Source organism: Chlorocebus sabaeus, chromosome 8 (assembly GCF_047675955.1).
Source record: "Chlorocebus sabaeus isolate Y175 chromosome 8, mChlSab1.0.hap1, whole genome shotgun sequence".
NCBI classification, from domain to species: domain Eukaryota; kingdom Metazoa; phylum Chordata; class Mammalia; order Primates; family Cercopithecidae; genus Chlorocebus; species Chlorocebus sabaeus.
The window spans coordinates 148,265,369-148,292,789 of record NC_132911.1 but is presented as its reverse complement, the minus strand read 5'-3'; the positions used below and the strand labels follow the sequence as shown (position 1 = coordinate 148,292,789).

At 50.2% G+C, this 27,421-nt stretch overlaps 2 protein-coding genes across 9 annotated transcripts in view; one reads left to right on the top strand and one right to left on the bottom strand.

Annotated features, from left to right (window-relative positions):
• The window catches only part of ZNF7 (zinc finger protein 7), a 322,126-nt gene that overhangs the window by 255,763 nt on the left and 38,942 nt on the right, over window positions 1-27,421 (bottom strand). The window lies entirely within an intron of this gene.
• ARHGAP39 (Rho GTPase activating protein 39) overlaps window positions 1-27,421 on the top strand; it is a 140,154-nt gene that overhangs the window by 88,455 nt on the left and 24,278 nt on the right. For 6 of the 7 annotated variants that reach the window (XR_012093809.1, XM_073018557.1, XM_073018556.1 and 3 more), the window contains exons 3-4: window positions 5,942-6,373; window positions 24,794-24,877. Coding sequence is in view for 6 of the 7 variants with exons in the window: in XM_073018557.1 (XP_072874658.1) it covers window positions 5,942-6,373; window positions 24,794-24,877 (516 nt within the window). In the remaining variant the exon portion in view is untranslated. Of the gene's footprint in view, window positions 1-5,941; window positions 6,374-24,360; window positions 24,676-24,793; window positions 24,878-27,421 lie in introns of those variants that run through there. The other variant, XM_073018558.1, reaches the window with a different exon arrangement.

Below are 27,421 nucleotides of genomic sequence, written 5' to 3'. Positions count from 1 at the left end.
ATTTGATGCCTGTATTAGCCCGTTCTCATGCTGCAACTAAAGGCATGCTCAAGACTGGACAATTTATAGAGAAAAGAGGTTTGTGTAATTGACTTATGGTTCCGCATGGCTGGAGACGCCCAGGGAACAATCATGGTGGAAGGGATGCAAATAAGTCCTTCTTCACATGGCGGCAGGAGACAGAACGAGAGCCCAGTGAAGGGGAAGCCCCTTGTGAAACCATCAGATCTCATGAGAACTCACTGTCATGAGAACAGGATGGGGGAAGCTGTCCCGTGATTCAATTATCTCCACTTGTTCCCTTCCACGACACATGAGGGTTATGGGAACTACGACTCAGGAGGAGATTTGGGTGGGGACATAGCCAAAGCATATCATTGCCCATTCTGGTGTATGTGATGGGCCTGCAGCCACGTGGGGGTGCTGATGGCTGCTGTCCCACAGAGCAGACCGACAGCAGCCCAGGCCAGCCGGTGCCAGTGGGAACCGTCCTGGGGACGCTCCTGCTTCCCTGGGCAGGGCCTGAGCCCTGTGTCAGCATGGGACCCACCACCTGGAAATGGGCGTGGTACCTGCATCAGCCAGTTTTCTGGCCACTGCTCCAGGTTGAAGCCCAGTGTCTATGAAGGAGTCACACTCCAAGGCCGCTCCTGAGGCTGTCACTAAGGGCTCAGGGGAGCCTGGGACTGCCACATGGGGTCTGGCCTCCTGGGGAGAGAACTGTCCTCCACACTGCAGCCATGGGCGGGATAAGACTGGAAGACACTGGGGGTGTCCCGGGCACACCCTGTGGGGCAGAGGAGAGTGGAGCCCATCCCCAGGGTGTGGCCCAGAGCCGGGAGTGATTCTGGGCTGAGGGCTGAGCTGGTTGCACTTCCAGCAGTGTGAGAAACATCGTGGAAGGAATTCCTGTTGTATCCACTGCTGGCTGAGAATCAGCCCTGAGGCTGGGTGTGGTGGCTCACTCCTGTAATCCCAACACTTTGGGAAGCCAAGACGGATGGATCACTTGTGGTCAGGAGTTCGAGACCAGCCTGGGCAGCATGATGAAACCCGGTCCCTACTAAAAATACAAAATAGCCCGCTGTGGTGGCACACACCTGTAATCCCAGCTACTTGGGGGGCTGAGGCAGGAGAATTGCTTAAACCTGGGAGGTGGAGGTTGCAGTGAGCTGAGATTGCACCACTGCACTCCAGCCTGGGCAACAGAGCAAGACTCTGTCTCCAAAAAAAAAAAAAAAAAAAAACTACCCTGTGTCGTGGGGGTCAGGTAACAAGAGTGAAGAGCCCGGCTGAGCCATGGGGGTGCAGGTCTGCCCCTCGGGGAGAGCTGGGCTCCAGGGGGAAGGCAGGGCACCTGTCCACCTCCTTTCAACAGTTGCCATTTTTACTTGTGTGAGCCTTGGATTCTCTTTCCCATTTAAACTGTGGGTCCTGCAGGGGCCCACGAGGGTTGAGATTTAAGGGCATGGTGTGTGCAGCGGACTGCCACAACCAGCGACATCCTCAGGAGGCCCAGGCTGCAGCACATGGCACCGTGGGCAGGAGGAGGTCCTGGCCCCGCCAAGCCTCAACCCTCTCTCCCTAGAGTGCTGAACTCTGGGGGTTCGAGGCCACCTCGCCTGGCCAGAAACTAGATTTAAGATAGAGCTGCCATTGTCCATCACTGAGGAAACAAAGCTATTTAACAAGCTGTCCTAAGATCCCTGTCTATCCATATGGGAAAATGAAATTTCACACAGTAAACAAAAATCAATGCAGGCAGATTAATGACTTCAGTGTGAAAAGCAACTTAGAATATCTGCCGGGCGTGGTGGCTCATGCCTGTAATCCCAGCACTTTGGGGAGGCCGAGGCAGATGGATCACCTGAGGTCAGGAGCTCAAGACCAGCTTGGCCAACATGGTGAAACCCCGTCTGTACTAAAAATACAAAATTAGCCTGGCATGGTGGCAGGTACCCATAATCCCAGCTACTTGGGAGACTGAGGCATGAGAATTGCTTGAACCCAGGAGGCGGAGGTTGCAGTGAGCCAAGATCAGACCACTGCACTATAGCCAGGCAACAAAGCGAGACTCCATCTCAAAAAAACAAAAAAAAAAAAAACAAAAAAAAAAAGAAGACAGGAGAAATCATGAAGGAGAGATTTATGAATTCAACCAATTCAACCATATTAAAATTAAAAACTTATTTTCAGCAAAAGGTACCATGAAAAGTGAAAAGACAAGCCACACGGCCAGAGATCTTTAGAGCATAGACAGTGGAGCGGGAGGTGTCACCTAGGACGTGCGTTTCTAAATACACAACGCCGGCAGATCAGTAAGAAAATTGTAATGGGAAAGCCGTGTGTGTCTGGGGAGTGAGGAATGTCAGTGGCTTAGGAACATGAGGAAATGCTTGTCCACATTAATAATTAGAAAAATTAAAACCACATACATGGGATTCATTGTACTAATCTCTATATTTTTGTGTGTGTTTGAAATTTTCCATCATACATTTTGAAAGCAAAAATGGGGGTGAGGTAAAATTACACCAAATTCCACAACTCCTAGGTAACCCCCTCCTCTGTGTGTGTGTGTGTGTGTGTGTGTGTAGACAGGATCTTTCTCTGTCACCCAGGCTGGAGTGTAGTGGCGCGATCTCAGCTCACTGCAACCTCTGTTTCCCAGGCTCAAGCCATCCTCCCACCTCAGCTCCCTGAGTAGCTAGGACCAGAGGTGCACCCACCATGCCTGGCTAATTTTTGTATTTTTTGTGGAGATGGGGTTTCACCACGTTGCCCAGGCTGGTCTCAAACTCCTAAGTTCAAGTGATCCGCCCACCTTGGCTTCCCAAAGTGCTGGGATTACAGGCATGAGCCACTGCGCCCAGCCAGGTAACCTCTTTTAATATTTGGCTTTAGACTTCCAGTAACTTTCTACACGACTATATATATATAAACACATATGCCACTTCTAAAAATAAAGCTATATCACTTTATCTCATTATAAACTGTGACAGTCCTTCCTTGTCATTAACTTTGCGTTTGAATTAAAGCACCTCTGCAAGGAGATACCTTTTAACCCTTGAGTGATGTGCCGCACAGGCCAGTGTCAGAGTGCAGATACTTCCTGGAAACATTGCCCACTAAATCCTTAAAACTTTAAAACTGGACACTTGGAAAGATTCATTGCATGTCATACTTGGAATACGCACCATTTTATAGGAAGATAATGTGTGTGTGTGTGTGTGTGTGTGGTTTTTTTTTTTTTTTTTTTTTTGAGACGGAGTCTGGCTCTGTGGCCCAGGCTGGAGTGCAGTGGCTGGATCTCAGCTCACTGCAAGCTCTGACTCCCGGGTTTACGCCATTCTCCTGCCTCAGCCTCCTGAGTAGCTGGGACTACAGGCGCCTGCCACCTCGACCGGCTAGTTTTTTTTGTATTTTTAGTAGAGATGGGGTTTCACCATATTAGCCAGGATGGTCTCGATCTCCTGACCTCGTGATCCACCCGTCTCGGCCTCCCAAAGTGCTGGGATTACAGGCCTGAGCCACCGCGCCCGGCCTGTTTTTTTTTTTTTTCAAATGACAGTAGCAATCTTGTGAATATTGTGGAACACTTGGAAAATACAGAAAAATACAAACCTCCGTAACCTACCGCCCCCACAACAGCAGCAGCAACAGCACTGCCAACATGGCAAGTTCTTTATCGTGCCACTCTTAGAATTCCAGCCAGCAAGGGTAGACGGTGTGCTGGCCAGCTCAGTGGAGCATGCAGGCAAGAAGCGTCCACAATGCTGGAAGTCGTGGGTGAAAGTGGAAGAGAAGCAGGATGTCATGGGCCTTAAGGAATCCCCACGAGCTCCTCGTAGCCGGAGAGACGGTACAGGATGCTGCAGTGGGGAACCCTGGTGGGCGCCCAGTCCCGCCCAGGCTGTGGGCAGACCCCGGCTGTGCCTCCACGTGCCGAGCGGTTGTCTCCTGAGCTGCTCACCCCACAGTGCAGGCGCCTCGCCTCATTCTCCTCCTGTGGCCAGACCCCTGAGCCAGCTCCTTCCCCACATAAGGCCCTGAGCACACCCACCTCATGGCCCCACATGGAGTGTCCCTCGGTGCCTCCTGCCTGCGGCACCCAAACACGGAGGAGCAAACTGCGCCCAGTGGCCAGGGCCTGAAGGAGGGCTTGGGTGGCGGGGCGCGTTTCTCAGCTGCTCGTCTGCTTCAGCAAGAAACAGATCCAGAACCCGAAGGGCTGCTGCTGGGGCTGCCACCACTGTGTGAGGGCCTGGCTTCCCCAGCTGGCTTCTGCGGGGTGGCGCGGACAGACTCCGCCTGGATCCTTGGGCCACACGATCTGGTGCGCTGCGCGTCACAGCCCGTTTTCAGAGCCACTGTGCCCCTGGCCTGGTTTCAAAGGGTGGGATGTGGGATGAAGGTCGCCCCCACAGCCAGTCTGTGCTGGCCGCCCAAGGGGGGCTCTTTCTGTCCTTGACCTGGGGGAGCCGTAGGTGGCCCCCACTAGCCTGTCTGGGCCTGTTGTCCGCTGGCCCTTCTGCCCTCACCACTCGCCTCTCCTTCTGCTGAGCCCCTGGGATTAGTGCCTTTTCCCTGAAAATAAGACCCCTCACCAACCCGGTGATGGTGAGGACCAGGCCTGTCACGGGGTTAAGAGACGGATGCACAGGCCCATGGCGACGCCTCCTGGCAGCGGCTTTGCTGAGAGGCGCTCCGTGCCTCTAAGGGTTTTTATTTCTGTGTAGAAATGTGGAAGAGGCCTGAGAAACATTACTGAGCTGGAGGCTGTGCCCCCCAGCGGGGTCTGAGGGCCGGGTGGAGACTGTGCCCCCCCAGCAGGGGTCTGAGGGCCAGGTGGAGACTGTGCCCCCCCAGCGGGGGTCTGAGGGCTGGGTGGAGACTGTGCCCCCCCAGCGGGGTTTTCAGGGCCGGGTGGAGGCTGTGCCCCCCCAGCGGGGGTCTGAGGGCCGGGTGGAGACTGTGTCCCCCCAGCGGGGGTCTGAGGGGCGGGTGGAGACTGTGCCGCCCAGCGGGGTTCTCAGGGCCGGGTGGAGGCTGTGCCGCCCAGCGGGGTTCTCAGGGCCGGGTGGAGGCTGTGCCGCCCAGCGGGGTTCTCAGGGCCGAGTGGAGATTGTGCCCCCCCAGCGGGGGTCTGAGGGCCGGGTGGAGGCTGTGCCACCCAGCGGGGGTCTGAGGGCCGGGTGGAGACTGTGCCACCCAGCGGGGGTCTGAGGGGCGGGAGGAGACTGTGCCCCCCAGCGGGGTTCTCAGGGCCAGATGGAGACCGTGCCGCTCAGCGGGGTTCTCAGGGCTGGGTGGTGGCTGTGCTGCCCAGCGGGGATCTGGGGTAGAGACTGTACCCCCCAGCAGGGGTCTGAGGGCCGGGTGGAGGCTGTGCCCTCCAGCAGGGTCTGAGGGCCAGCTGGGCTCTTGGCCTTGCTGCTCTGGGGGCCCTTGGGAGAACACAGCTTGGGAGCCCAGCAGCACTTCGCTGGGCCTGAGGCCCTTCCAGACCCGACCCAGAGTGGAGGTGGTGGTCCAGTTGCATCAGAGGGGCTACTGAGCAGGTGTGCAGTTGAGCAGGTGTGCAGTGGTGACTCACGGGCCCTTGCCATGATCCTACAGGACGGAGCGGTGGGCAGTGGGGTTGTGGCCTGGGTGCCTGTGAGGACAGCAACCTGCAACCACAACCAGTATGTCCCCACGTGGCGTGGGGCCCAGGACCCCCAAAGGGCTGCACCACCCTGGGGCACTAGAGGCTCCGGGGGCCTCCCTGGGTGCGGGGTGCTCAGGAGCGCAGCAGTCAGGGACGGACTGGGCTTGGGTTTGCTGTCCTCTGTGACAGGATTTCTGGGTTTCGCAGCTGGGGCTGGAGTCGGGGTCTGCAGGGGTGGGAGGCGCGGGTCCAGGACGCCGTGGATCCAGCCATCCTAACGCTGTCTGTCCCCAGGTTGGAGTGGGTGGAGATCATCGAACCGCGCACCCGCGAGCGCATGTACGCCAACCTGGTCACCGGTGAGTGCGTGTGGGACCCGCCGGCCGGCGTCCGCATCAAGCGCACCAGCGAGAACCAGTGGTGGGAGCTGTTCGACCCCAACACGTCCCGCTTCTACTACTACAACGCCAGCACGCAGCGCACGGTGTGGCACCGGCCGCAGGGCTGCGACATCATCCCGCTGGCCAAGCTGCAGACACTGAAGCAGAACACGGAATCCCCGCGCGCCTCGGCGGAGAGCAGTCCCGGGCGCGGCAGCAGCGTCAGCCGCGAGGGCAGCACCAGCTCTTCCCTGGAGCCCGAGCCCGACACCGAGAAGGCGCAGGAGTTGCCAGCGAGGACCGGGCGGCCCGCGGCATTTGGGGCCTTGAAGGAGGACAGTGGCAGGTGAGGGCGGGGGCAGGTGCTGTGGGCGGGGCCAGGTGAGTAGAGTGGACGGGGCCAGGTGAGAGCAGGACTGCTGAGGGTGGTGGGTGGGGCCGGGTGAGGGCTGTGGGCGGGGACCCAGGGGACTCAGTGTCCCTGCGAGTGGCCAGAGCCTCGTCCTTGGCTGTGGCAGTCACCGCTGCTGTCCCCAGTGAGCACTTTCTTGTCTCTCTGGGCAGCAGAGCCTGGTGCTCAGCCTCAGGTTTCTGGGTCCTCCAACCTTCCCCCTCGCTGGCCCAGCCCTGGCAGGTGGTGGTTCCTGAGGGGCTCACCCAGCTCTCTCTGCTGATGGGAGATGCAGATGTGGGGATTTGGGGTATGTGGACCTGGGGGGCCCAGGTGGGGGGTGCAGATCAGTGTGGACACAGCTGAGGGGTCTGAGCAAGCTTGGAGGTGGCCCTCCGGAGTCACAGTGGCTCTGAAGGAGCACAGCCTATGTTGGTGGGAGCCAAGGAGACCCCTGCCCTCAGAAGCAGGAAGAGGTCAGGGTAGAGCACAAGGGCCCCCAGGTAAGTGCACCTTAGGAAGCAAGTCCAGAGAGGACAGTGGGGAAGAGCCGAGGCAGGCTGGACAGTGGGGAAGGGCTGAGGCAGGTAGCAGACGGGCAGGACAGTGGGGAAGAGTTAAGGCAGGTGCCTCATGGCGGGTACAGGGTGTGCTCTGGGGTCCCATGGGGTCACGGATGGCAAAGGTAAGACTCTGGCCCAGGGACAGGAGGCCAGACCTTCCCAGAGCCCAGGCTGTGGCCCAGGGCAGACAGAAGCCTGGCCACTGCAGGGGCGGATAGAGGCTCCTCGGAGGGGATGGAGGAGAGGCTGGACCCCAGGGAGAGAAAGGCAGGGGATTGGTCTCTCCCAGTACCAGAGTTTCGGTGCTTGGCTGAGGTTGCCAGGGGAGCTGAGGCCCAGGGGATTTCTGCAGAGATGGGAAGGAGCCTGTTGGACTGCTGGGCTCATCTGAGGCTTCAGAAGAGGGATTCAGAGCATACCACAGAGCTTAGAGGACAGCAGGCTTCCGTCCCACCCTGCCGAGGTGCAGGCACAGAGGGAGGCGGGCAGCAGGTTCACCCTGTGGACCCAGCCTGGCAGGATGAAAGGGAGGCCAGGGATGGAGCCTGCTGCAGACTGGGCAGGAGGTGGGGCAAATCAGGTGTGGAGGAACCACTGGAGCACACCGGGAAGATGGTGTTGACGTCGGCATTCAGGGCAGAGTGAGCAGTAGAGGCTCGGGTGTGGCATGGGTGAGCAGTGCAGAAGGTGGGCACAGGGAGGACCAGGGCCTACATTTCACATCCCACCAGCAAATATGAGGGTTCAAAGTTATCCACAGCCTTACCAACACTACTTATTTTCCTTTTTAGATTTCTTTTAGCTATTGTAGCCACTGTGAAATGTCTCATTGTAGTTTTGGTTTGCATTTCCTTAATGACTAATGACATTGAGCCTTTCTTCACTTTCTTCTTTTTTCTTTTTTTTTTTTTTTTTTTTTTTGAGATGGAGTCTCGCTCTGTCACCCGGGCGGGAGTGCAATGGTGCCATCTTGGCTCGCTGCAGGCTCCGCCTCCCAGGTTCACACCACTCTCCTGCCTCAGCCTCAGCCTCCCTGGTAGCTGGGACTACAGGCACCCACCACCACACCCGGCTAATTTTTTGTATTTCTAGTAGAGACGGGGCTTCACCATGTTAGTCAGGATGGTCTCAATCTCCTGACCTTGTGATCCACCCACCTCAGCCTCCAAAGTGCTGGGGTTACAGGCGTGAGCCACTGCGCCTGGCCCCTTTTTTCACTTTCTTGATGGTATCGTTTGAAAAACAAAGGTTTTTGTTTTGTTTGTTTGTTTTTGAGACAGTGTCTCTGTCTCTGGGGCTGGAGTGCAGTGGTGCAATCTCAGCTCACTGCAGCCCCCACCTCCTGGGCCCAAGTGACCCTCCCACCTCAGCCCCCCAAATAGCTGGGACTACAGGCACATGCCACCACACCTGACTTATTTTTGTATTTTTTTTGTAGAGATGGGGATTTCACTGTGTTGCCCAGGCTGGTCTCCAACTCCTGAGCCCAGGCAGTCTGCCCCCTATGCCTCCCAAAGCTCTGGGATTACAGACATGAGCCAGCATGCATGGCCAAAGTACAAAGTTTTTACTTTTGGCCAAGAAAGGTGGTGCACACCTGTAATCCCAGCACTTTTCGAGGCCAAAAAGGGCAGAACACTTGAGGCCAGGAGTTTGAGACTAGCCTGGCCAATGTGGCAGAACACTGTCTCTACTAAAAGTACCAAAATTAGCTGGGAGTGGTTGTCCACACCTGTAATCCCAGCTACTCGGGTGGTTGAGGAAGGAGAATCACTTGAAGCCAGGAGGTGGAGATTGCAGTTAGCCAAGATCGCACCACTGTACCCTAGTCTGGGTGACAGAGTGAGACTCTGTCTCAAAAAAAAAAAAAAAAAAAAATATATATATATATATATATATATATATATATAGACTAGTCGTAGATTTGGGTTTATTTCTTGGCCTCTCAATTGATTTGCATTGATCCATATGCCAGTACCACATTGTTTTGATCACTGTAGCTTTGTAACATGTTTTGAAACTGGAAAGTGTGAGTCTTCCAGCTTTATTCTCATTTTTCAAGGTGGTTTTGGCTATTTGGAGCCCCTTGCAGTTCCATATGAATTTGGGGATTGGCTTTTTCACTTCTTTTAACAACAACAACAACAAAAAGAAAGCTTTTGGAATTTTGGATCTGTGTGGGGGATTGCGTTGGATCTGCAAGGTGGTATTTCATCCAAGCAATATTAATTTTTTTTTTTTTTTTTCTGGAGATGGAGTCTCACTCTGTCGCCCAGGCTGGAGTACAGTGGCGTGATCTAGGCTCACCGCAAGCTCCGCCTCCTGGGTTTACGCTGGGTGGCGCCTGCCACCATGCCTGGCTAATTTTTTGTCTTTTAGTAGAGACGAGGTTTCACCATGTTAGCCAGAATGGTCTCAATCTCCTGACCTCGTGATCCACCCGCCTCAGCCTCCCAAAGTGCTGGGACTACAGGTGTGAGCCACCACACCAGGCCTAATTTTCTAATCCATGAACAGAGGATGTCTTTTCATTTGCTTGTGTCTGATTTTTCTTAGCAGTGTTTTATATTTTCTAGTGTATAGTCCTTTCACTTCCCTGGTAAAGTTTATTCCTAGATATGTTCTTCTTCTCAATGCTGTTGTAAGTGGAATTTTTTTGTTTGTTTCTGGATTGTCCATTATGGTATATGGAAACATAACTGATTGTGTGTTGTTCTTATATTGTGCAACTTTGCCGAATTTCTGTGTTAGCTGTAGTAACCTTCTTTTATATTCTCTGGGATTTTCTATATATAGGACTGTGTCATCTGTGGTTAGTGATCGTCTTACATCTTCCTTTCCAATTTGGATGCCTTTTTCTTCTTCTCAACTGATTGCTCTGCGTAGGATTTCCAGTGTAGTGTTGAATGGCAGTGGTGAAAGGGGCTTCCTTGTTCTGCCCTGATCTCAGGGGGAAAGCTTCCAGTCTTTTCTATTGAGCAGGTTCCTTGATACTCCTTGTGTTCTCAGTGGTTGTATCATGTGGATTTTGTCAAATGCCTTTTCTGTATCAGTTGAGATGATCATGTGGTCACCCCCTCAGTCTGTCTATCAGTGTGGTTCATTACACTGGCTGGTGCCGTGTTGAACCATCCTTGAGTGTGTATTCCGGTCATCACAGCAGCATCTGTGTGCATTTGAAAACCAGAGGAACCGCTGGGTGCGGTGGCTCATACCTGTAATCCCAGCACTTTGGGCGGCCGAGACAGGTGGATCACGAGGTCAGGAGATTGAGACCATCCTGGCTAACATGGTGAAACCCCGCCTCTACTAAAAGTACAAAACTTAGCCAGGCGTGGTGGTGGGCACCTGTAGTCCCAGCTACACAGGAGGCTGAGGCAGGAGAATGGCGTGAACCCGGGAGGCGGAGCTTGCAGTGAGTGGAGATCGCACCATTGCACTCTAGCCTGGGCAACAGAGTGAGACACCATCTCAAAAAAAAAAAAAAAAAGAAAAGCAGAGGAACCTCCGTGTGGACTTTCATGTGGTCCATGAGACCCATGTGAGCAGTCTCATGCCTGCAGTTAAGCACACACCAGAGCAGGCCAGGAGTCATTGCCCTCCAGCAGCATTTCCCAAAGGAGATGATACGGAAAGGTATAGAATTTAGACTGTGTGGAGGTTAAGGAATAAAGGACATTTGTGACGTGTACAGGTGGAGCTCCGTGGAAAGGTGACTGCAGCATCTGGTTTATGGTTTAAATGAAATAAGCGAAAAACAAACCTATTGGTTTGCTGCAAATACTGACGGCAGTTAAATCCTATGGTCCCTCTGGAGAACAGCTTCTCCCAACCAGAAACAGGCAGGAGCTCATCTTGCACAAGTCGAAGCCAGATTTATAACTCCCTCAAGAGCCTGTGCTGTGCTGCAGCGCTAGAATCTCCTGTTTCCTCTCACTGAGCAGAACGGACGGCTTCTGGCCTGCAGAGAACTCCTCAGAGAATTGCTATCAGAGAGGCCGTGGGTCTGGCCTTAGCCCTGCCCTGTCACCCATGGCTCAGGGCCCACTCTCTGGGGACTGGAGTGTCCATCTCTTTTCAAAAATATCTCAGGAATTCTGGGGTGATGTGGGGCTATTGGGGCCAGGACTTCCATGAGAAGCTCTGTTGGAGTTTATTTTTCTTTCTTTCTTTGTTTTTTTGAGACGGAGTCTCGCTCTGTCGCCCAGGCTGGAGTGCAATGGCGCAATCTCAGTTCACTGCAACCTCTGCTTCCCAGGTTCAAGCGATTCTCCTGCCTCAGTCTCCCAAGTAGCTGGGACTACAGGCGCCCGCCACCACACCCAGCTAATTTTTGTATTTTTAGTAGCGACAAGGTTTCACCACGTTGGCCAGGATGGTCTCGATCTCTTAACCTCGTGATCCGCCCACCTCAGCCTCCCAAAGTGCTGGGATTACAGGCGTGAGCTGCTGCTCCCGGCCACTCTGTTGGAATTTTGACTAGAATTGTGTTGAATTATGGATTAGTTTGGGTAGATAGGTGTCTTTGTAATACAGTCATGTGCCACATAACATTTCAGTCAGCAGCACGCTGCATATATGAGAGTGGTCTCATGGATGATAATGGAGCTGAAAGTTTTATATGACCTAGTGTGGTTGTGTACAACACTGTAGTCACAAGTCTGCAGTGACGCCGGTGTAAACAGACCCGCCGCTCTGCGGTGCGTGCGGAGGAGCGGCGCGTGTGGTCGTGAAGGGTGCACGGCACTTGATCATGATGATGATACACAACTACGTCACTGGTTTATTATTCACTCTACTATAGTATTTATCATTTAGTGTGCACTTACTTAAAAAAAAAAGTGCCTTGAAGTCAACTTTTAGAGTTTGTGGTGCCATTTGTCTTTGGTTAGAATTTGCCTCCTTCATCCATCCGGTCTATTTCTTGTAAATGATGTATAGCCGTTTGGCTTATATTTTAAATCTAGTCCAAAACCCGTCTTTTGTTTGGCAGGATTGTTACAGTCATTGATGAGATTGCCGCTATAACAAGAGGGTTTAGTTCATCATCTCATGTTCTGCTCGGCTCATAAGCTTTTTTTTTTTCTTTTTTTTTCTTTTTTGAGACAGAGTTTCATTCTTGTCACCTAGGCTGGAGTGCAATGGCACGATCTCAGCTCACGGCAACCTCCGCCTCCCAGGATCAAGCAATTTTCCTGCCTTGGCCTCCTGAGTAGCTGGGATTACAGGCATGAGCCACCACGCCTGGTTAGTTGTTGTATTTTTAGTAGAGATGTGGTTTCACCATGTTGGCCAGGCTGGTCTCGAACTCTTGACCTCTAGTGATCTGCCCGCCCCAACTTCCCAAAGTGCTGGAATTACAGGCCTGAGCCACTGCGCCAGCCTCAGCATATAAGCTTTTCTGTTGTCCTCTCTGTCTTCATGTTCCCCACACCTACTACTCTGTGTGTTTTTGTTAACATTTGGATGGATATCTTCCTGCCCTTGCCCTGATGTTTCTGTCTCTCCAAGTGTGTCAACTTTATGGAAGGAAAATTGAAAGGCAATAAACCACACACTTTTAAAGCATATATTTTGATAAGTCTTGTATGTACACACCCATGACCATCACCACAATTAAGGTAGTGCACTTTCCACTGGTGTCAAGTCTCCTTGCCCTCCTGTTCCCCTCCCACCTGTCTGCACAACCCACCACATTCCTAAGGAACCATATATCTGCCTCTTTCACTGTAGATTAGTTTGTTTTGTAGAATTTTACATAAAAGGGCTCAAGCAGTATGCTCTCTTTTTTGTCATCTTCCACCGCATGTAACTGCTTTGACATGTTGTTGCATGTATCAGTATTTATTCCTTTTTCACTGCCTAGTAGTTACCACTGTATGGATGTACTACCTTTTGATGGGCATTGGGGTTGTTTGCAGGTTTGGGCTATTACAGATAAAACTGCTTTGAGGCGGGGCGCGGTGGCTCAAGCCTGTAATCCCAGCACTTTGGGAGGCCGAGACGGCCGGATCACAAGGTCAGGAGATCGAGACCATCCTGGCTAACCCGGTGAAACCCCGTCTCTACTAAAAAATACAAAAAACTAGCCGGGCGAGGTGGCGGGCGCCTGTAGTCCCAGCTACTCGGGAGGCTGAGGCAGGAGAATGGTGTAAACCCGGGAGGCGGAGCTTGCAGTGAGCTGAGAACCGGCCACTGCACTCCAGCCTGGGTGACAGAGCTGCCTGGGTGACAGAGCGAGACTCTGTCTCAAAAAAAAAAAGAAACAAACAAAAAAAACTGCTGTGAATGTTCATGTACAAGTCTTTGTTTGGACATACATTTTTATTTCTCTCAAAATACCCAGGAGTATTTTGAGGCTCTGTAGTTAGGTACATAAACATTTAGGATTATGTCCTCTTGACAGATCAATCCCGTCATCATTGACCCTCTTTGTTCCTAGAAATATTCTTTGCTCCAAAATCTACTTACATTAATATTGGCACTCCAGCTTTCTTTTGATTCGTGTTAGCATGGTACTTCTTTTTTCAAGCTTTTACTTTTTACCTATTCTTTTGTCTTTATTATGATTTTTCTTGTAGGCATCATATTATTAGGTCACATGTTTTTATTCAATCTGAACATCCCTGCCTGTTTATTGGGGGATTTAGACCATTAACACAATGTGATGATGTATATGGTTAGGCTTAAATCTGTCATCTTGCTGTTTGTTATCTCTTTTGTTCTCAATCCCTTTTTCTTTTTTTTTTTTTCCTTCTGCATTAATCGAGCATTTTTAAATTCACCTTTATCTCCTTTTGTTGGATTCTTAATTATGGTCTTTGCTATTTGTTAGTGATTGTTTTAGGGTTTATGTATTATCTTATCTTAACTTATCATCATCAACTTTCTTTTTTTTTTTTTTTTTTTTTGAGACAGAGTCTCGCTCTGTCACCCAGGCTGGAGTGCAGTGGCCAGATCTCAGCTCACTGCGAGCTCCGCCTCCCGGGTTCACACCATTCTCCTGCTTCAGCCTCCCGAGTAGCTGGGACTACAGGTGCCCACCACCTCGCCCGGCTAGTTTTTTGTGTTTTTTTAGTAGAGACGGGGTTTCACTGTGTTAGCCAGGATGGTCTCGATCTCCTGACCTCGTGATCCGCCCATCTCGGCCTCCCAAAGTGCTGGGATTACAGACTTGAGCCACCGCGCCCGGCCCATCAACTTTCAAATGATATTATCCTGCTTCATAAATGATGTAAGAACCTAACAGCATTTATTAGGCTCCATTTCTCTCCAATTTTGTCCTGTTGCTGTCAAGTATGTTACTTTTCTACATGTTATCAATGTCTCAATACATTGTTATCATTTTTACTTTAAACAGTCAGTTATCATTTAAAGAGATTTTAATACTAAGCAAACATTTCTACATCAGCCCACACAGTTCCTGTTTCCCATGCTCTTGATTGCTTATGTGGATCCAGATTCATGTCCATCTGGTGGCATTTCTTTCTGCTTCAAGGACTTCATGTAACATTTACTGAAATGTAAGTCTGCTGCTGGTAGTGACTTCTTTTAGCTTTTGTATTTTTGAAAAAGTCTTCCATCTTTTTTTTTTTTTTTTTTTTTTTTTTGAGACGGAATCTCACTCTGTTGCCCAGGCTGGAGTGCAGTGATGTGATCTCAGCTCACTGCAACTGCTGCCCGCCAGGTTCATGTGATTCTCCTGCCTTAGCCTCCCGAGTAGCTGGGACTACAGGTGTGCACCACCACACCCTGCTAATTTTTGTATTTTTTTGGTAAAGACAGGATTTCACCATGTTGGCCAGGCTGATCTCGAACTCCTGACCTCAGTTAATCTGCCCACCTCAGCCTTCCAAAGTGCTGGATTACAGGCATCAGCCACCACGCCTGGCCTCATTTTTGAAGGCTACTTTTGCTGGGTGTAGGTTAAGATTTATTCTTTTTGCCACTTCATTGTCTTCTGGCTTGCATTATTTCTAACAAGAAATCAGTTGTCATTCTTATCTTTGTATTTCTTTACATAATGTGTCTTTTAACTCTAACTCCTTTCTTTTTTTTTTTTTTTTTGAGATGGAGTCTTACTCTGTCACCTAGGCTGGATACAGTGGTGTGATCTTGGCTCACTGCAGCCTCTGCCTCCTGGTTTCCAGCAAATCTCCTGCCCCAGTCTCCCAAGTATCTGGGATTAGAGGCATGCACCACCATGCCCAGCTAATTTTCTATTTTTAGTAGAGCCAGGGTTTCAACATGTTGGCTAGGCTGGCCTCAAACTCCTGACCTCAAGTGATCTGCCCACCTTGGCCTCCCAAAGTGCTGGGATTACAGGCGTGAGCCACCATACCCAGCCGATTTCATTCTACTTTTTTGAGACAGGGTCTGGCTCTGTCACCCAGGCTGGAGTGGAATGGCATGATCTCTGCTCATTGCACCCCTTTGCCTCCCAGCCTCAAACCATCCCCCGACCTCAGCACCTGAGACCACAGGTGCCCACCACCACACCCAGCTTGTTTTTGTATTTTTGGTAGAGATGGGGTTTTACTATGTTGCCCAGGGTGGTCTCAAACTCTTGGACTCAAGCGATCCACCTGCCTTGGCCCCCAAAGTGCTGAATTTACAGGAGTGAGCCACCACACCTGGCTCTAGCTCCTTTATTTTCTCTATGTTGCTCATTTTAAGCAATTTGCTTAAGATAGGCATTTATGTCATTTTCTTCATGTTTCTTATGCTTGGGGTTCGTGTAGCTTCTTGGACCTATCAGTTTATAGTCTTCATCACGTTTGAGAAATTTTGAGTCATTTTTTTCTTCCAAAACAAAACTTTTTTTTTTTTTTTTTTTTTTTTTTTTAAGGCGGGGTCTCGCTCTGTAGCCGAGGCTGAAGTGCAGTGGCACAATCACAAATGATGGCAGCCTCAACCTCATGGGCTCAAGCGATCCTCCCAATCCTCCCACCTCTGCTTCCCGAGTAGCTGGGACCACAAGCTTACACACCTCCATACCCTGCCAAATTTTTTTTTTTTTTTTTTTTTTTTTCCTGTAGAGATGGTGTCTCTCTGTGTTTCCCAGGCTGGTCTCAAACTCCTGGGCTCAAGCGATCCTCCCATCTCAGCCTCCCATAGTGCGACAAGTGTGAGCCACTGTGCCTGGCCTTTTTGTTAGATTGTGTGTGTGCCCAAACCCCCACCAGCACTCCAGTTATGTTTCAGGTCACTTGAAGTCGTCCTGCAGCTCTCTGACTCCATGGGATGATTTCCTCTTCTCTTTTCTTTCCTTTTCTTTTCTTTTTTAAGATGGAGTCAGCTGGGCGCAGTGGCTCAAGCCTGTAATCCCAGCACTGTGGGAGTCCGAGACGGGCGGATCACAAGGTCAGGAGATCGAGACCATCCTGGCTAACATGGTGAAACCCCGTCTCTACTAAAAAAAATACCAAAAAAAAAACAAAACTAGCTGGGCGAGGTGGAGGTGCCTGTAGTCCCAGCTACTCAGGAGGCTGAGGCAAGAGAATGGTGTGAACCTGGGAGGCGGAGCTTGCAGTGAGCTGAGATCCGGCCACTGCACTCCAGCCTGGGCGGCAGAGCGAGACTCCGTCTCAAAAAATAAAAAAATAAAAAATAAATAAAATAAAATAAAAAAGATGAAATCTCGCTCTATCGCCCAGGCTGGAGTGCAGTGGCACAATCTCAGCTCACTGCAACCTCCACCTCCTGGGTTCAAGCGATTCTCCTGCCTCAGCCTCCCGAGTGACTGGGATTACAGGCACACGCCACCACACCTGGCTAATTTTTGTATTTTTAGTAGAGACATGGTTTCACTACATTGCCCAGGCTGACCTTGTACTCCTGACCTCAAGTGATCCACCTGCCTTGGCCTCCCTGAGTAGTGGGATTACAGGCATGAACCACTGCACTCAGTCCCACTTTCTCTTTTTTCTTTGTTTTTTGTAGATTTAATTTTGGATCATTTCTATTGTTGTGCTTTCAAATTCACTAAACTTTTTTTTCTTTCTAGTGGTGGATTTGATTTTGTTTTGTTTTGAGGCAAGGCCTTGCTGTTGCCCAGGCTGGAATGCAGGGATGCTATCTCGGCTCACTGCAGCCTCAACCTCCTGGACCCAGACAATCCTCTCAGCCTCCCAAGTAGCTGAGACTACAGGCACATGTTACCACACTGGGCTAATTTATATATATATAATTTTTTTTTTTTTGAGATGGAATTTCGCTCTTGTTTCCCAGGCTGAAGTGCAATGGTGCAATCTCGGCTCACAGCAACGTCTGCCTCCCAGGTTCAAGCGATTCTCCTGTCTCAGCCTCCCGAATAGCTAGGATGACATGCACATGCTTCCATGCCCGGCTAATTTTTGTGTTTTTTAGGAGAGACAGGGCTTCATCATATTAGTCAGACTGGTCTTGAACTCCTGACCTCAGATGATCTGCCCGTCTTGGCCTCCCAAAGTGCTGGGATTACAGGCTGAGTCACTGTGCCTAGCCAATTTTTTACTTTTTTTTTTTTTGTAAGAGATCTCACTGTGTTGCCCAGGCTGGTCTCAGACTCCTGGCCTCAAGTGGTCCTCCCGCCTCAGCCCCTCAGAGTGCTCGTATTATAGGTGTGAGCCTCCATGCCCAGCCCCAGTGTATTTTTCATTTCAGACATCATAATGCTTATCTCTAAAGCTTTGATTGGGTTCTTTTTTGTGTATTTTATATCTCTACTTAACATATTCAGTCATTTCTCTAGCTTTTTGAACATACGGACTTTAGTAACTTTTAATGTCTTTCTCAATGGCTATCATTTGTGTCAATTTGGGGTTAGATTCAGCTGATTGAGTTTTCTTATAATCGTTCCCCCTTTTTTCCCCTTCTCCAAGTTATTGGTAGAGATTCAGTGCATTTTGAGCAAGAACTTAAATCTTGTGAGCAAAAGTTGTTTGATATATGAGGAGAAGCCATCCCAGCAGAGGAAGCCCCAGTGCCACGTCCCGAGAAGGAAGAGTATTTGGTGTGCTCAGGGAACAACGGGGGGCTGGTGCTGTTGCTCCGAGAAACCAAAAAGAGTTGGCATTCCTATCAGAACCAATTGCAGATGTTCATCTGTTGTTATTTGTGATGACATTTTACACGCTTCATCTGCAAAAATGTCTTTTTACACAGATAGATACTGCCAAATACTGGTATCAGTCCATGAGCATATGATTTGGAAGACATTTATCAAATTCTACTGGATCTATATTTTGAGCTCAGAAAATATATCTGCTGCAAATTTGTGTGGGAATGGAAATCTCACTTTCTGTTTTAATTTTAGACACCATGGGAAGTAGATAAAGCAGCTTGACATTACTTTTTTTTTCTTCTTTTTTTTGAGACAGAGTCTCGCTCTGTTGCCCAGGCTAGAGTGCAGTGGCGCCATCTCAGCTCACTGCAAGCTCCACCTCCTGGGTTCATAACACTCTCCTGCTTCAGTCTCCCGAGTAGCTGGGACTACAGGCTCCTGCCACCACACCTGGCTAATTTTTTGTGTTTTTAGTAGAGACCGGCTTTCACTGTGTTAGGATAGTCTAGATCTCCTGACCTTGTGATCCACCCGCCTCTGCCTCCCAAAATGCTGGGATTACAGGCGTGAGCCACTGTGCCCAGCCAACATTACTTGTGATTCAGGCGTTAGTTGTCATCGAAATAACTTTACTGCAATATAAGTTTTGCACGTAAGCACCGTTTGCTTTGTAATGTTAGGTTGAATTCATTAAGAAATGTTGTCAAGTCTGCAACAAAAATTAATTTCCAAAGTCATTAATTGTGCATTTATTTATTTTAATTAGTTAATTTTTTTTAGAGACAAGGTCTTGCTGTTACCCATGCTAGAATGCAGTGGTGCAATCACAGCTCACTGCAGCCTTGAACTCCTGGACTCCAGTGATCCTCCTCCAGAGCAGCTAGGACTATAGGCGTATGCCACTGTGCCCAGCTAATTTTCTTTTCTTTTCTTTTCTTTTTTTTTTTTTTTTTTTTTTTTTGGTAGAGATAGGGTCTCACTATCTTGCCAGGCTGGTCTTGAACTCCTCGCCTCAAGTGATCCTCTTAACTCAGCCCCCTATAGCATTGGGATTTTAGGGCTGAGCCATGATGCCCAGCCCTTTTTAGTGTTTAACAGTGGTTGAGGGAGGCTTTTCTCATGCAGAAAATTTTAGTCTTGGCCCAGAGTTTTCTAAAAAATGACAGTAAAACTTTGCCACTGCTAAGCTGTTGAATTTTGTGTGCTTAGGAATGTGAGAATATGTATCATTGATTTCTGACAAAAATTCATGGAACTAATGATGGCTAAGTCATGAGAGTGCATGGAGTTCATGTTGACGCCACTGTTTCAGTAACTCCTAATAGATGCAAATATTTTTTACAAAGTATCTGCTAATGAATAACATAATCAACATAGGCTTATATTTTCACATGATCTTCAGTTTTCATATGCTTTGTAAGATTGTCTAAGTAAGCCTTTTCTGATCCATGTATATTCTTAGCATGATCAGTTGTAGTTCATCTTAGTAGATTCCACTTCAGGTCATACAAAATTAGTATTTTTACAACTTATTTGAAAATACTGTGTGTTCCAGTTGTTCCACATAGAGCAAGTGATAGAGGCTAATTTTTTGGTCACTTCAAGCTCAACATTGACTCCTTCAAACACAGCAGTACCAGTAACATCTGTCAGCTCATCAAGAGCCAAGGAAACCACTGGGGTCCTATGGAAACCACCGGAGTGAGTCCGATGAAAACCACTGAAGTCCAGTGGAAACCACTAGGGTCTGATGGAAACCACTGGGGTCTGATGGAAACCACTAGAGTGTGATGGAAACAACGGGAGTCTGATGGAAACCACTGGAGTCCGATGGAAACCACTGGAGTGTGACGGAAACCACTGGGGTCCGATGGAAACCACTGGGGTCCGATGGAAACCACTGGAGTGTGACGGAAACCACTGGAGTGTGACGGAAACCACTGGAGTGTGACGGAAACCACTGGAGTGTGACGGAAACCACTGGAGTGTGACGGAAACCACTGGGGTCTGATGGAAACCACTGGAGTGTGATGGAAACCACTGGGGTCTGACGGAAACCACTGGGGTCTGACGGAAACCACTGGAGTGTGACGGAAACCACTGGGGTCCGATGGAAACCACTGGAGTGTGACGGAAACCACTGGAGTGTGACGGAAACCACTGGAGTGTGACGGAAACCACTGGGGTCTGATGGAAACCACTGGAGTGTGATGGAAACCACTGGGGTCTGATGGAAACCACTGGGGTCTGATGGAAACCACTGGGGTCTGATGGAAACCACTGGAGTGTGATGGAAACCACTGGGGTCCGATGGAAACCACTGGGGTCCGATGGAAACCACTGGAGTGTGACGGAAGCCACTGGAGTGTGACGGAAGCCACTGGAGTGTGATGGAAACCACTGGAGTGTGACAGAAACCACTGGAGTGTGATGGAAACCACTGGGGTCCTAGGGCTGTTGTGTTGCTCTCACTGTCCTCAATTCCTCAAGCAACTTTTCTTGCCAAAAGGCTAATAGTCTTAAGCAAGTTTATCATCTCTTGACACAGTTTTAGATGCTGTAATCAACACAAGGTCATTAACTTGCCATCAGTGAACAACGAGTGAGTCACGTGAGAACAAACATTAGTGTAAGGGTCATTTTTATTTTTGTAAAGTAATTCTGCTGTGATGAAATGCTTCATTTCAGAGTTTCTGACAACTGTGTAAGTTGAGTCTATTGTGATGAGTACTTGCTGGAGTAGTGTCGACAGAGTGCTCTGCTAGCACAGCCACGGCATTACTGCCTCAGGAACACGATATTCATCTAGTTCAATAACAGAAGAGCCCACACTCCACTGGTCCTCAAGAGCATGACATTGAAGACTCACCTGCGGGCCTCAGTCAGGTGACCAGTCAGAAACGGCAGGAGGGATGCGCTGATACAGACACAGCAGTAGTAGAGAGGTCTTTGCCTGTGTGGTTTTCCACATAGACATATTCCATATTTCTGGCTTTTTGTTCTGTACCGTAAGTACGTGTTTGAAGATATTGACCACCAGCCAACTTCAACATTTGCCACTTGTTTTTTTATTTTGTTTTGTTTTTGAGATGGAGTCTCGTTCTGTTGCCCAGGCTGGAGTGCAGTGGCAAGATCTCAGCTCGCTGCAACCTCCGCCTCCTGAGTTCAAGCAATTCTCCTGACTCAGCCTCCCGAGTAGCTGAGATTACAGGCGCCTGCCACCACACCTGGCTACTTACTGTATTTTTAGTAGAGACGGGGTTTCACCATGTTGGTCAGGCTGGTCTCGAACTCTTGACCTCAAGTGATCTCCCCACCTTGTCCTCCCAAAGTGCTGGGATTACAGGCGTGAGTCACTGTGCCCGGCCACTTTGCCATTTGTTTATACAACTGATTTTAAAACATTTTTTAAATGACCTTTTTATTTGAGAAGCAGTGTACTTTCGTCATAGAAGATGTGTATAATTACATAAAAGAAAATAAACACTTGTAATAGATATTAGTACTGTCTACCACAGGCCAAGCACACAAAATTCAAAATGCTCCATAATCTGGAACTTTTTGAGTGTCAACATGATGCCACAGTGGAAAATGCCACACCTAACCTGCAGTTAAAACACAGTCAGAACTTTGTTTCATGCACAGAATTATTAAACATATTATATAAAATTGCCTTCAGGTTGTGTGGATAAGATATATATGAAACATAAATGAATTTTGTATTTCGACTTGGGTCCTATTCCAAGATATCTCATTTTGTATATGTATATGTAGATATTCCAAAATCCTAAAAAATCCAAAATCCAAAACATTTAAATCCCAAGCATTTTAGATAAGGGTTCATCAACCTGCATTAATTTTCTGGCATATATCCTTGAGGTTTTTAAAATATTTTACCACAACTGTATTTCAGCAGCCACATCATATTTCTCAGTAGGAGCAATGTGCTTACCTCGTCCCTGTCGCCAGACACATGACTGGTCTCCAGCCTACTTGCTGTGTATAAAAATTTTAATCCCTGTCTCCTGAATCCTTGTATATATTTGGGTCAATGCTTGGGCTTTCTGTTGCATTCCAGAATCCATCCGTCTACTAGTACCACACTGCTTTAATTATGTAGCTTTTTTTTTTTTTTTTTTTGAGACACAGTCGCTCCGTCACCCAGGCTGCAGTGCAGTTGCATGATCTCGGCTCACTGCAAACCTCCACCTCCCGGGTTCAAGTGATTCTCCTGATACGGTGACCACAGGCATGTGTCACCGTACCGGCTAGTTTTGGGGTTTGTTTGTTTGAGACGGAGTCTCACTCTGTCACCAGGCTGCAGTGCAGTTGCATGATCTCGGCTCGCTGCAAACCTCCACCTCCCAGGTTCAAACAGTTCTCCTGATACGGTGACCACAGGCATTCATCACCATACCTGGCTAGTTTTGGGGGGTTTTTTTGTTTGTTTTTTTTGAGACAGAGTCTCACTCTGTCGCCCAGCCTGGAGTGCAGTTGAGTGATCTCGGCTCACTGCAAGCTCCGCCTCCCAGGTTCAAGCAATTCTCCTGCCTGAGCCTCCCGAGTAGCTGGCACTACAGGTGTGCACCACCACACCTGGCTAATTTTTTGTATTTTTAGTAGAGACAGGGTTTCACCATATTGCCAGGCTGGTCTCGAACTCTTGACCTTGTGATCCACCTACCTCGGCCTCCCAAAGTGCTGGGATTATGGTGTGAGCTACCGTGCCCAGCCCTAGTTTTTGCATTTTTCGTAGAGATGAGGTTTTGCCATGTTGGCCAGGCTGGTCTCAAACTCCTGACCTCAAGTGAGCCGCCCACCTCAGCCTCCCAAAGTGCTGGGATTACAGGCACGAGCCACCATGCCCAGCCTAATTATGTAGCTTTATATTACTGTTTATATAATCCTTTCTGCGGCCGGGCACGGTGGCTCAAGCCTGTAATCCCAGCACTTTGGGAGGCCGAGACGGGCGGATCACGAGGTCAGGAGATCGAGACTATCCTGGCTAATACGGTGAAACCCCGTCTCTACCAAAAAAAAAATACAAAAAAACTAGCCAGGCAAGGTGGCGGGCGCCTGTAGTCCCAGCTACTCGGGAGGCTGAGGCAGGAGAATGGCGTAAACCCGGGAGGCGGAGCTTGCAGTGAGCTGAGATCTGGCCACTGCACTCCAGCCTGGGCGACAGAGCGAGACTCCGTCTCAAAAAAAAAAAAAAAAAATCCTTTCTGGATTACTTCTCAGCTATTTTTACATGGGGCTTTTTGCAGGGAGCAGAGTAGGGGATGAACACACCAAACATTCTTAAGTTCTGAAAGCACCCCTGCTGGAAATTTTTCTTCAGCTCCCTCCTGTCGCCACTTAATGAAATTATTATTAGAATTATATGGCTGGGCGCGGTGGCTCCCGCCTGTAATCCCAGCACTTTGGGAGGCCAAGGCAGGTGGATCACCTGATGTCAGGAGTTCGAGACTAGCCTGACCAACATGGCAAAACCCTGTCTCTAATAAAAACACAAAAATTAGCCAGGCGTGGTGGCAGGCGCCTATAGTCCCAGCTACTTGGGAGGCCAAAGGAGAATTGCTTGAACCTGGGAGATGGAGGTTGCAGTGAGCCAAAATCAAGATCGCACCACTGCACTCAAGCCAGGGTGAGAGAGTGAGACTCCATCCCCCCACCAAAAAAAAAAAAAAAGATATTAAATGTATTAACTAATTTAGAAAGAAGTCATCTCTTTATGTTTGTTGAATTTTCCCATTCAGGAGTGTGTTTCTCTGTTATGTATTCAGGTCTTCCTTTGTGTGTCTCAACAAGACTTGACAGTTTCATTCACATTGATACAGCACATTCCTCACTGACCTGTGCCTCGTACTTTTGTTGTTTTAATAAAGGTGAGCTTGGTTTCCAGCCAGTCACCACCACACAGCACAGCCTCTGATGGCAGGTGGCACGTAAGCGAAGTCCCCACACTGCTGCTCGTTGCTCATTCGATTGCTGTAATTCCTCTAGGCTGACAACTGATGATCAGTTTTATGTCTTCCTTTCAAATATTTGAATCTTTTGTGGTTTGTTTTTTTTTTTCTTGTCCAAATGCATTGCCTAGCACTTCCAATATTGTATTAAACAATGGTGGTAAGGATAAATAATTCTTGCCTTGACTTTCGTGGGTTTGCTCTCAGCCTTTTGCCACTGAATACGCTGAGGGCCTTGAGTTTAATTTGGATATTCTTAATCAGATTAAGTAAATTTTCTTCTACTTCTGGACTACTGAGAGTTGTTTTAAATCATAAATACTTACCGGTTTGATCACATACCTGTGAATATCTGTTGGGATAATCGCCTACTCAGCCATTCATTTCACAGATATTTGTTATGTTCCAGACCCTGACCTTCAGCAGTCACAGTCTCCAAGGGTATTTCTAACCAAACTTCCTTCCCAGGTCATCTTTTTATGTCTGGCTGAAGCTGTGATTCTCACTAACCCCATCTCTGTGCCCTTAGAACAGCAGCCCTAGCTCCAGTGGTTCAAGCTTCTGAAATCCAGGTGTCCCAGGCGCCCCCGGCCTCTGGATGGGCCACAGTGGTGTGTCCCTGCTGGAAGGAGGTGGACTCAGGGCAGAAGATGAAGAATCCAGCCGGTGGGCAGGAACCAGGTTATTTCCAGGAAATTGAGGTGGCAGTGCCACATTCTTAAGTCAGGGAGAGGCTGGTTATGGTACTTTTAAATGATTGCACTTACATTCATGTCTCTTTCATTTTACTGTATTTCAGTTCTTCACCACCAGGAGTGTTCCTTGAGAAGGACTATGAGATTTACCGGGATTACAGTGCGGACGGCCAGCTTCTTCACTACAGGTAGAACCCCTGTCTCAGGCGTGGCCCTGTTTGCTGATGGGAGGGTGGGCTCCTCAGCGAGCCAGGTTCACTGCGAGCGGGAGGTGCATGGCGCGTAGCAGCAACACCACAGGGCCAGAGCTGGAAAGGTTGTAGAGGCCACAGTGCCAGGGGCCTGGGCAGAAGCCCCTTAGAGTTGCCCCAGGCCCATTGGCAGCCCCTGTCTAGGAACTTTGTCTCTGCCTAGCTTAGGCAGCCTGGAGCCTGAGGGGCTTCCCTCCTGCTGGTGGAGCGGCAAAGTGCTGGAGGGTCCTCAGTTAGGTCCACCCCTGGCAGCTCAGGCCACACGTGCCAAAGCACTAGCCAGGCCCTTCTGGAAGGTTGGCGCTAGTCACAGTGGAGAGGTGGGCTTTGGCTTCCAGTAGTCCTGGGTCAGCCTCACAGACTGCTGGAAGGTTCTGGAGACTCCCCTCAAGACCTACTGCCTTTGCACTGGGCGGGCAGGGCGCTCCCTCCACCTCCCAGGATGTCCAGGCAGGGGCAGGCACCTGGTTTCTCCTCCTTGGCCGAGTGATGACCAGCTGGCTGCAGGAGATGCAGGGCCAGGGCCAGCTGCTGTTTCTGTAGGGGGTGGGTGTCCGCAGCACGGACCACCCAGGAGCACTGTGGTGCTGGGGAGGAACTGGAGGACCCGAGGGGGCTCTGGCATTTTGCACAGACGATTGAACGGCTGGAGCTTGGAAGTGGTGACGGTTTGTTTCTTACGTTTGTGTTTGTTGAACATTAGGGTTGCGGCAGGGATTTAGAGCCTGCCCTGGTCCCAGCAGTGTGGCTACTGGATGGAGGACAGGTTTTATAGCCTTCCCGAGCTTCCGTTTCCTCATCAGTGAGATGGATCTGGGCAGCTAACTCAGTGGTCAGTGCAAAGTGACAGAGCTCGTAGTGGAAGGACCACCCCCACTGTGGCAGGTCAGGTCCTGGCTCTGGTCACCAGCCTTGGGGCTTCCTGCAGACCCAGCATGTGCTTAGCGGACCAGCACGACTGCATCCTTCATGGTGGACGGGCCCACCTAGTCTTTGTTTGCCAGGCACCGCCTCAGCTCTGCCATCACCAGGGCACCATTCTCCCCAGAATCAAGAGTCTGACTCACTGGCAGTATCCCTGAGCTCATCTGCAGCTCCCACAGAGCTTTCAGGGAAGCAGGTGTCCCAGGTGAGGTGAGGAGGACCTTCTGGCCTCTCTGGGGATGTCAGGAGTGGGGATGGGTTGCTGAGCTAACCCCGCCCCAGCGTCCTGCCCCTCACACCTGCCAGGCCATGCTGGTGGCTCAGCCTCCTTCAGTCCCATGGAGCCAACTCTGGCCCCACGAGCTGACATACCAGGTGTTGGTCTCCACGAAGGTCCAAGGATCCTCCTGGAGGTCCGCAGCGCTCGCAACCTTCCAGTAGCTGCGCTTCCTGTGTCTTCTGCCTCTGCTGTGCCTTTGGCCCCTCTCAGAGGCTGGCACCTTTCACCTGGCTGGCGATTCAGCCTGATGAAGATCTCTGTTCAGACCACGAGTGTGTCCATGTGCTGGCCAGGCCCCCCTGACACAGGGCCAGCAACTGCACCTCTGGGCCATAAACTAATGGTTGGGAGGAGACAGCCCACATCGAGCTCTGTGTGGGGCATTGGGCTCCCTCTGGACCTGGCAGGGAGCAGAGGCCTTGCCACTGCATTGGGCGGCCCAGCCCAGCGTTTGCTGTGAGTAGTGCTGTGCATCCCTGAGGGCGATCCCTGGCCCTTGGCCAGTGTGATGGTGGCAGCCTGGCCTCCTCCAGTGACCTGGTTGGGGGCTGCTCCACACCAGGCAGCTTGGCCACCTCCTCGTGCCCCTCCCCTGTCACTGTCGTCCTGTCACTGAGACCTTGGGACAGAGGTTCAGTGGTGTCTGGAAGAAGAAGACACTGGGTCCACGGGGGGATGAGGGAGTCCTGCCGGTGTGCAGCAGCAGGGCACTGCCTCAGGGGATTTCCGCACCCTGGGGTGACGCATGCATGTCTGGGGCGGCAGTGCCCTGGGGTGATATATGCGTGTTTAGCTGGGAAGGTGGAGCAGGGCCGGGAAGTGGATAGCCAGACCCTGTCCTGAGACTTTCTCAGTCCTTTTTGCCGAAACCTGCGTGCTCTGTGTGTTCTCATGATACATAGATGTGGGACTCACGCTTGCCAGATTGGCACTTGTAGATTGGTTGAGAGCAGGCACCCAGTGGAATCTGCCAAGCCCGTTCTTCCTATGATCTAGGGCTTCTGGAAGGAGGGAACTTATCTTCCTTGGGGAGTCAGTGAGAGGGCCTGCCATGCAGCAAGCTGGGCACAATTACAGACCGTGCCAACATCTCCTGGGGTAGAATGTTGAGTGTGCCAGGGTTCCATTGTGGCCGCTCGTAGGAGATACCGCCCTCAGCCAACCTGGACTCCCATCAGGAGTGAAGCTTCGCTCTGGACATGCTGGATGCCTAGGTGTGAGCTGCCACAGCCATGCGGGTGCTTCTGGGAAGTGGGAGGAGAGCTGGTGTCCAGCCC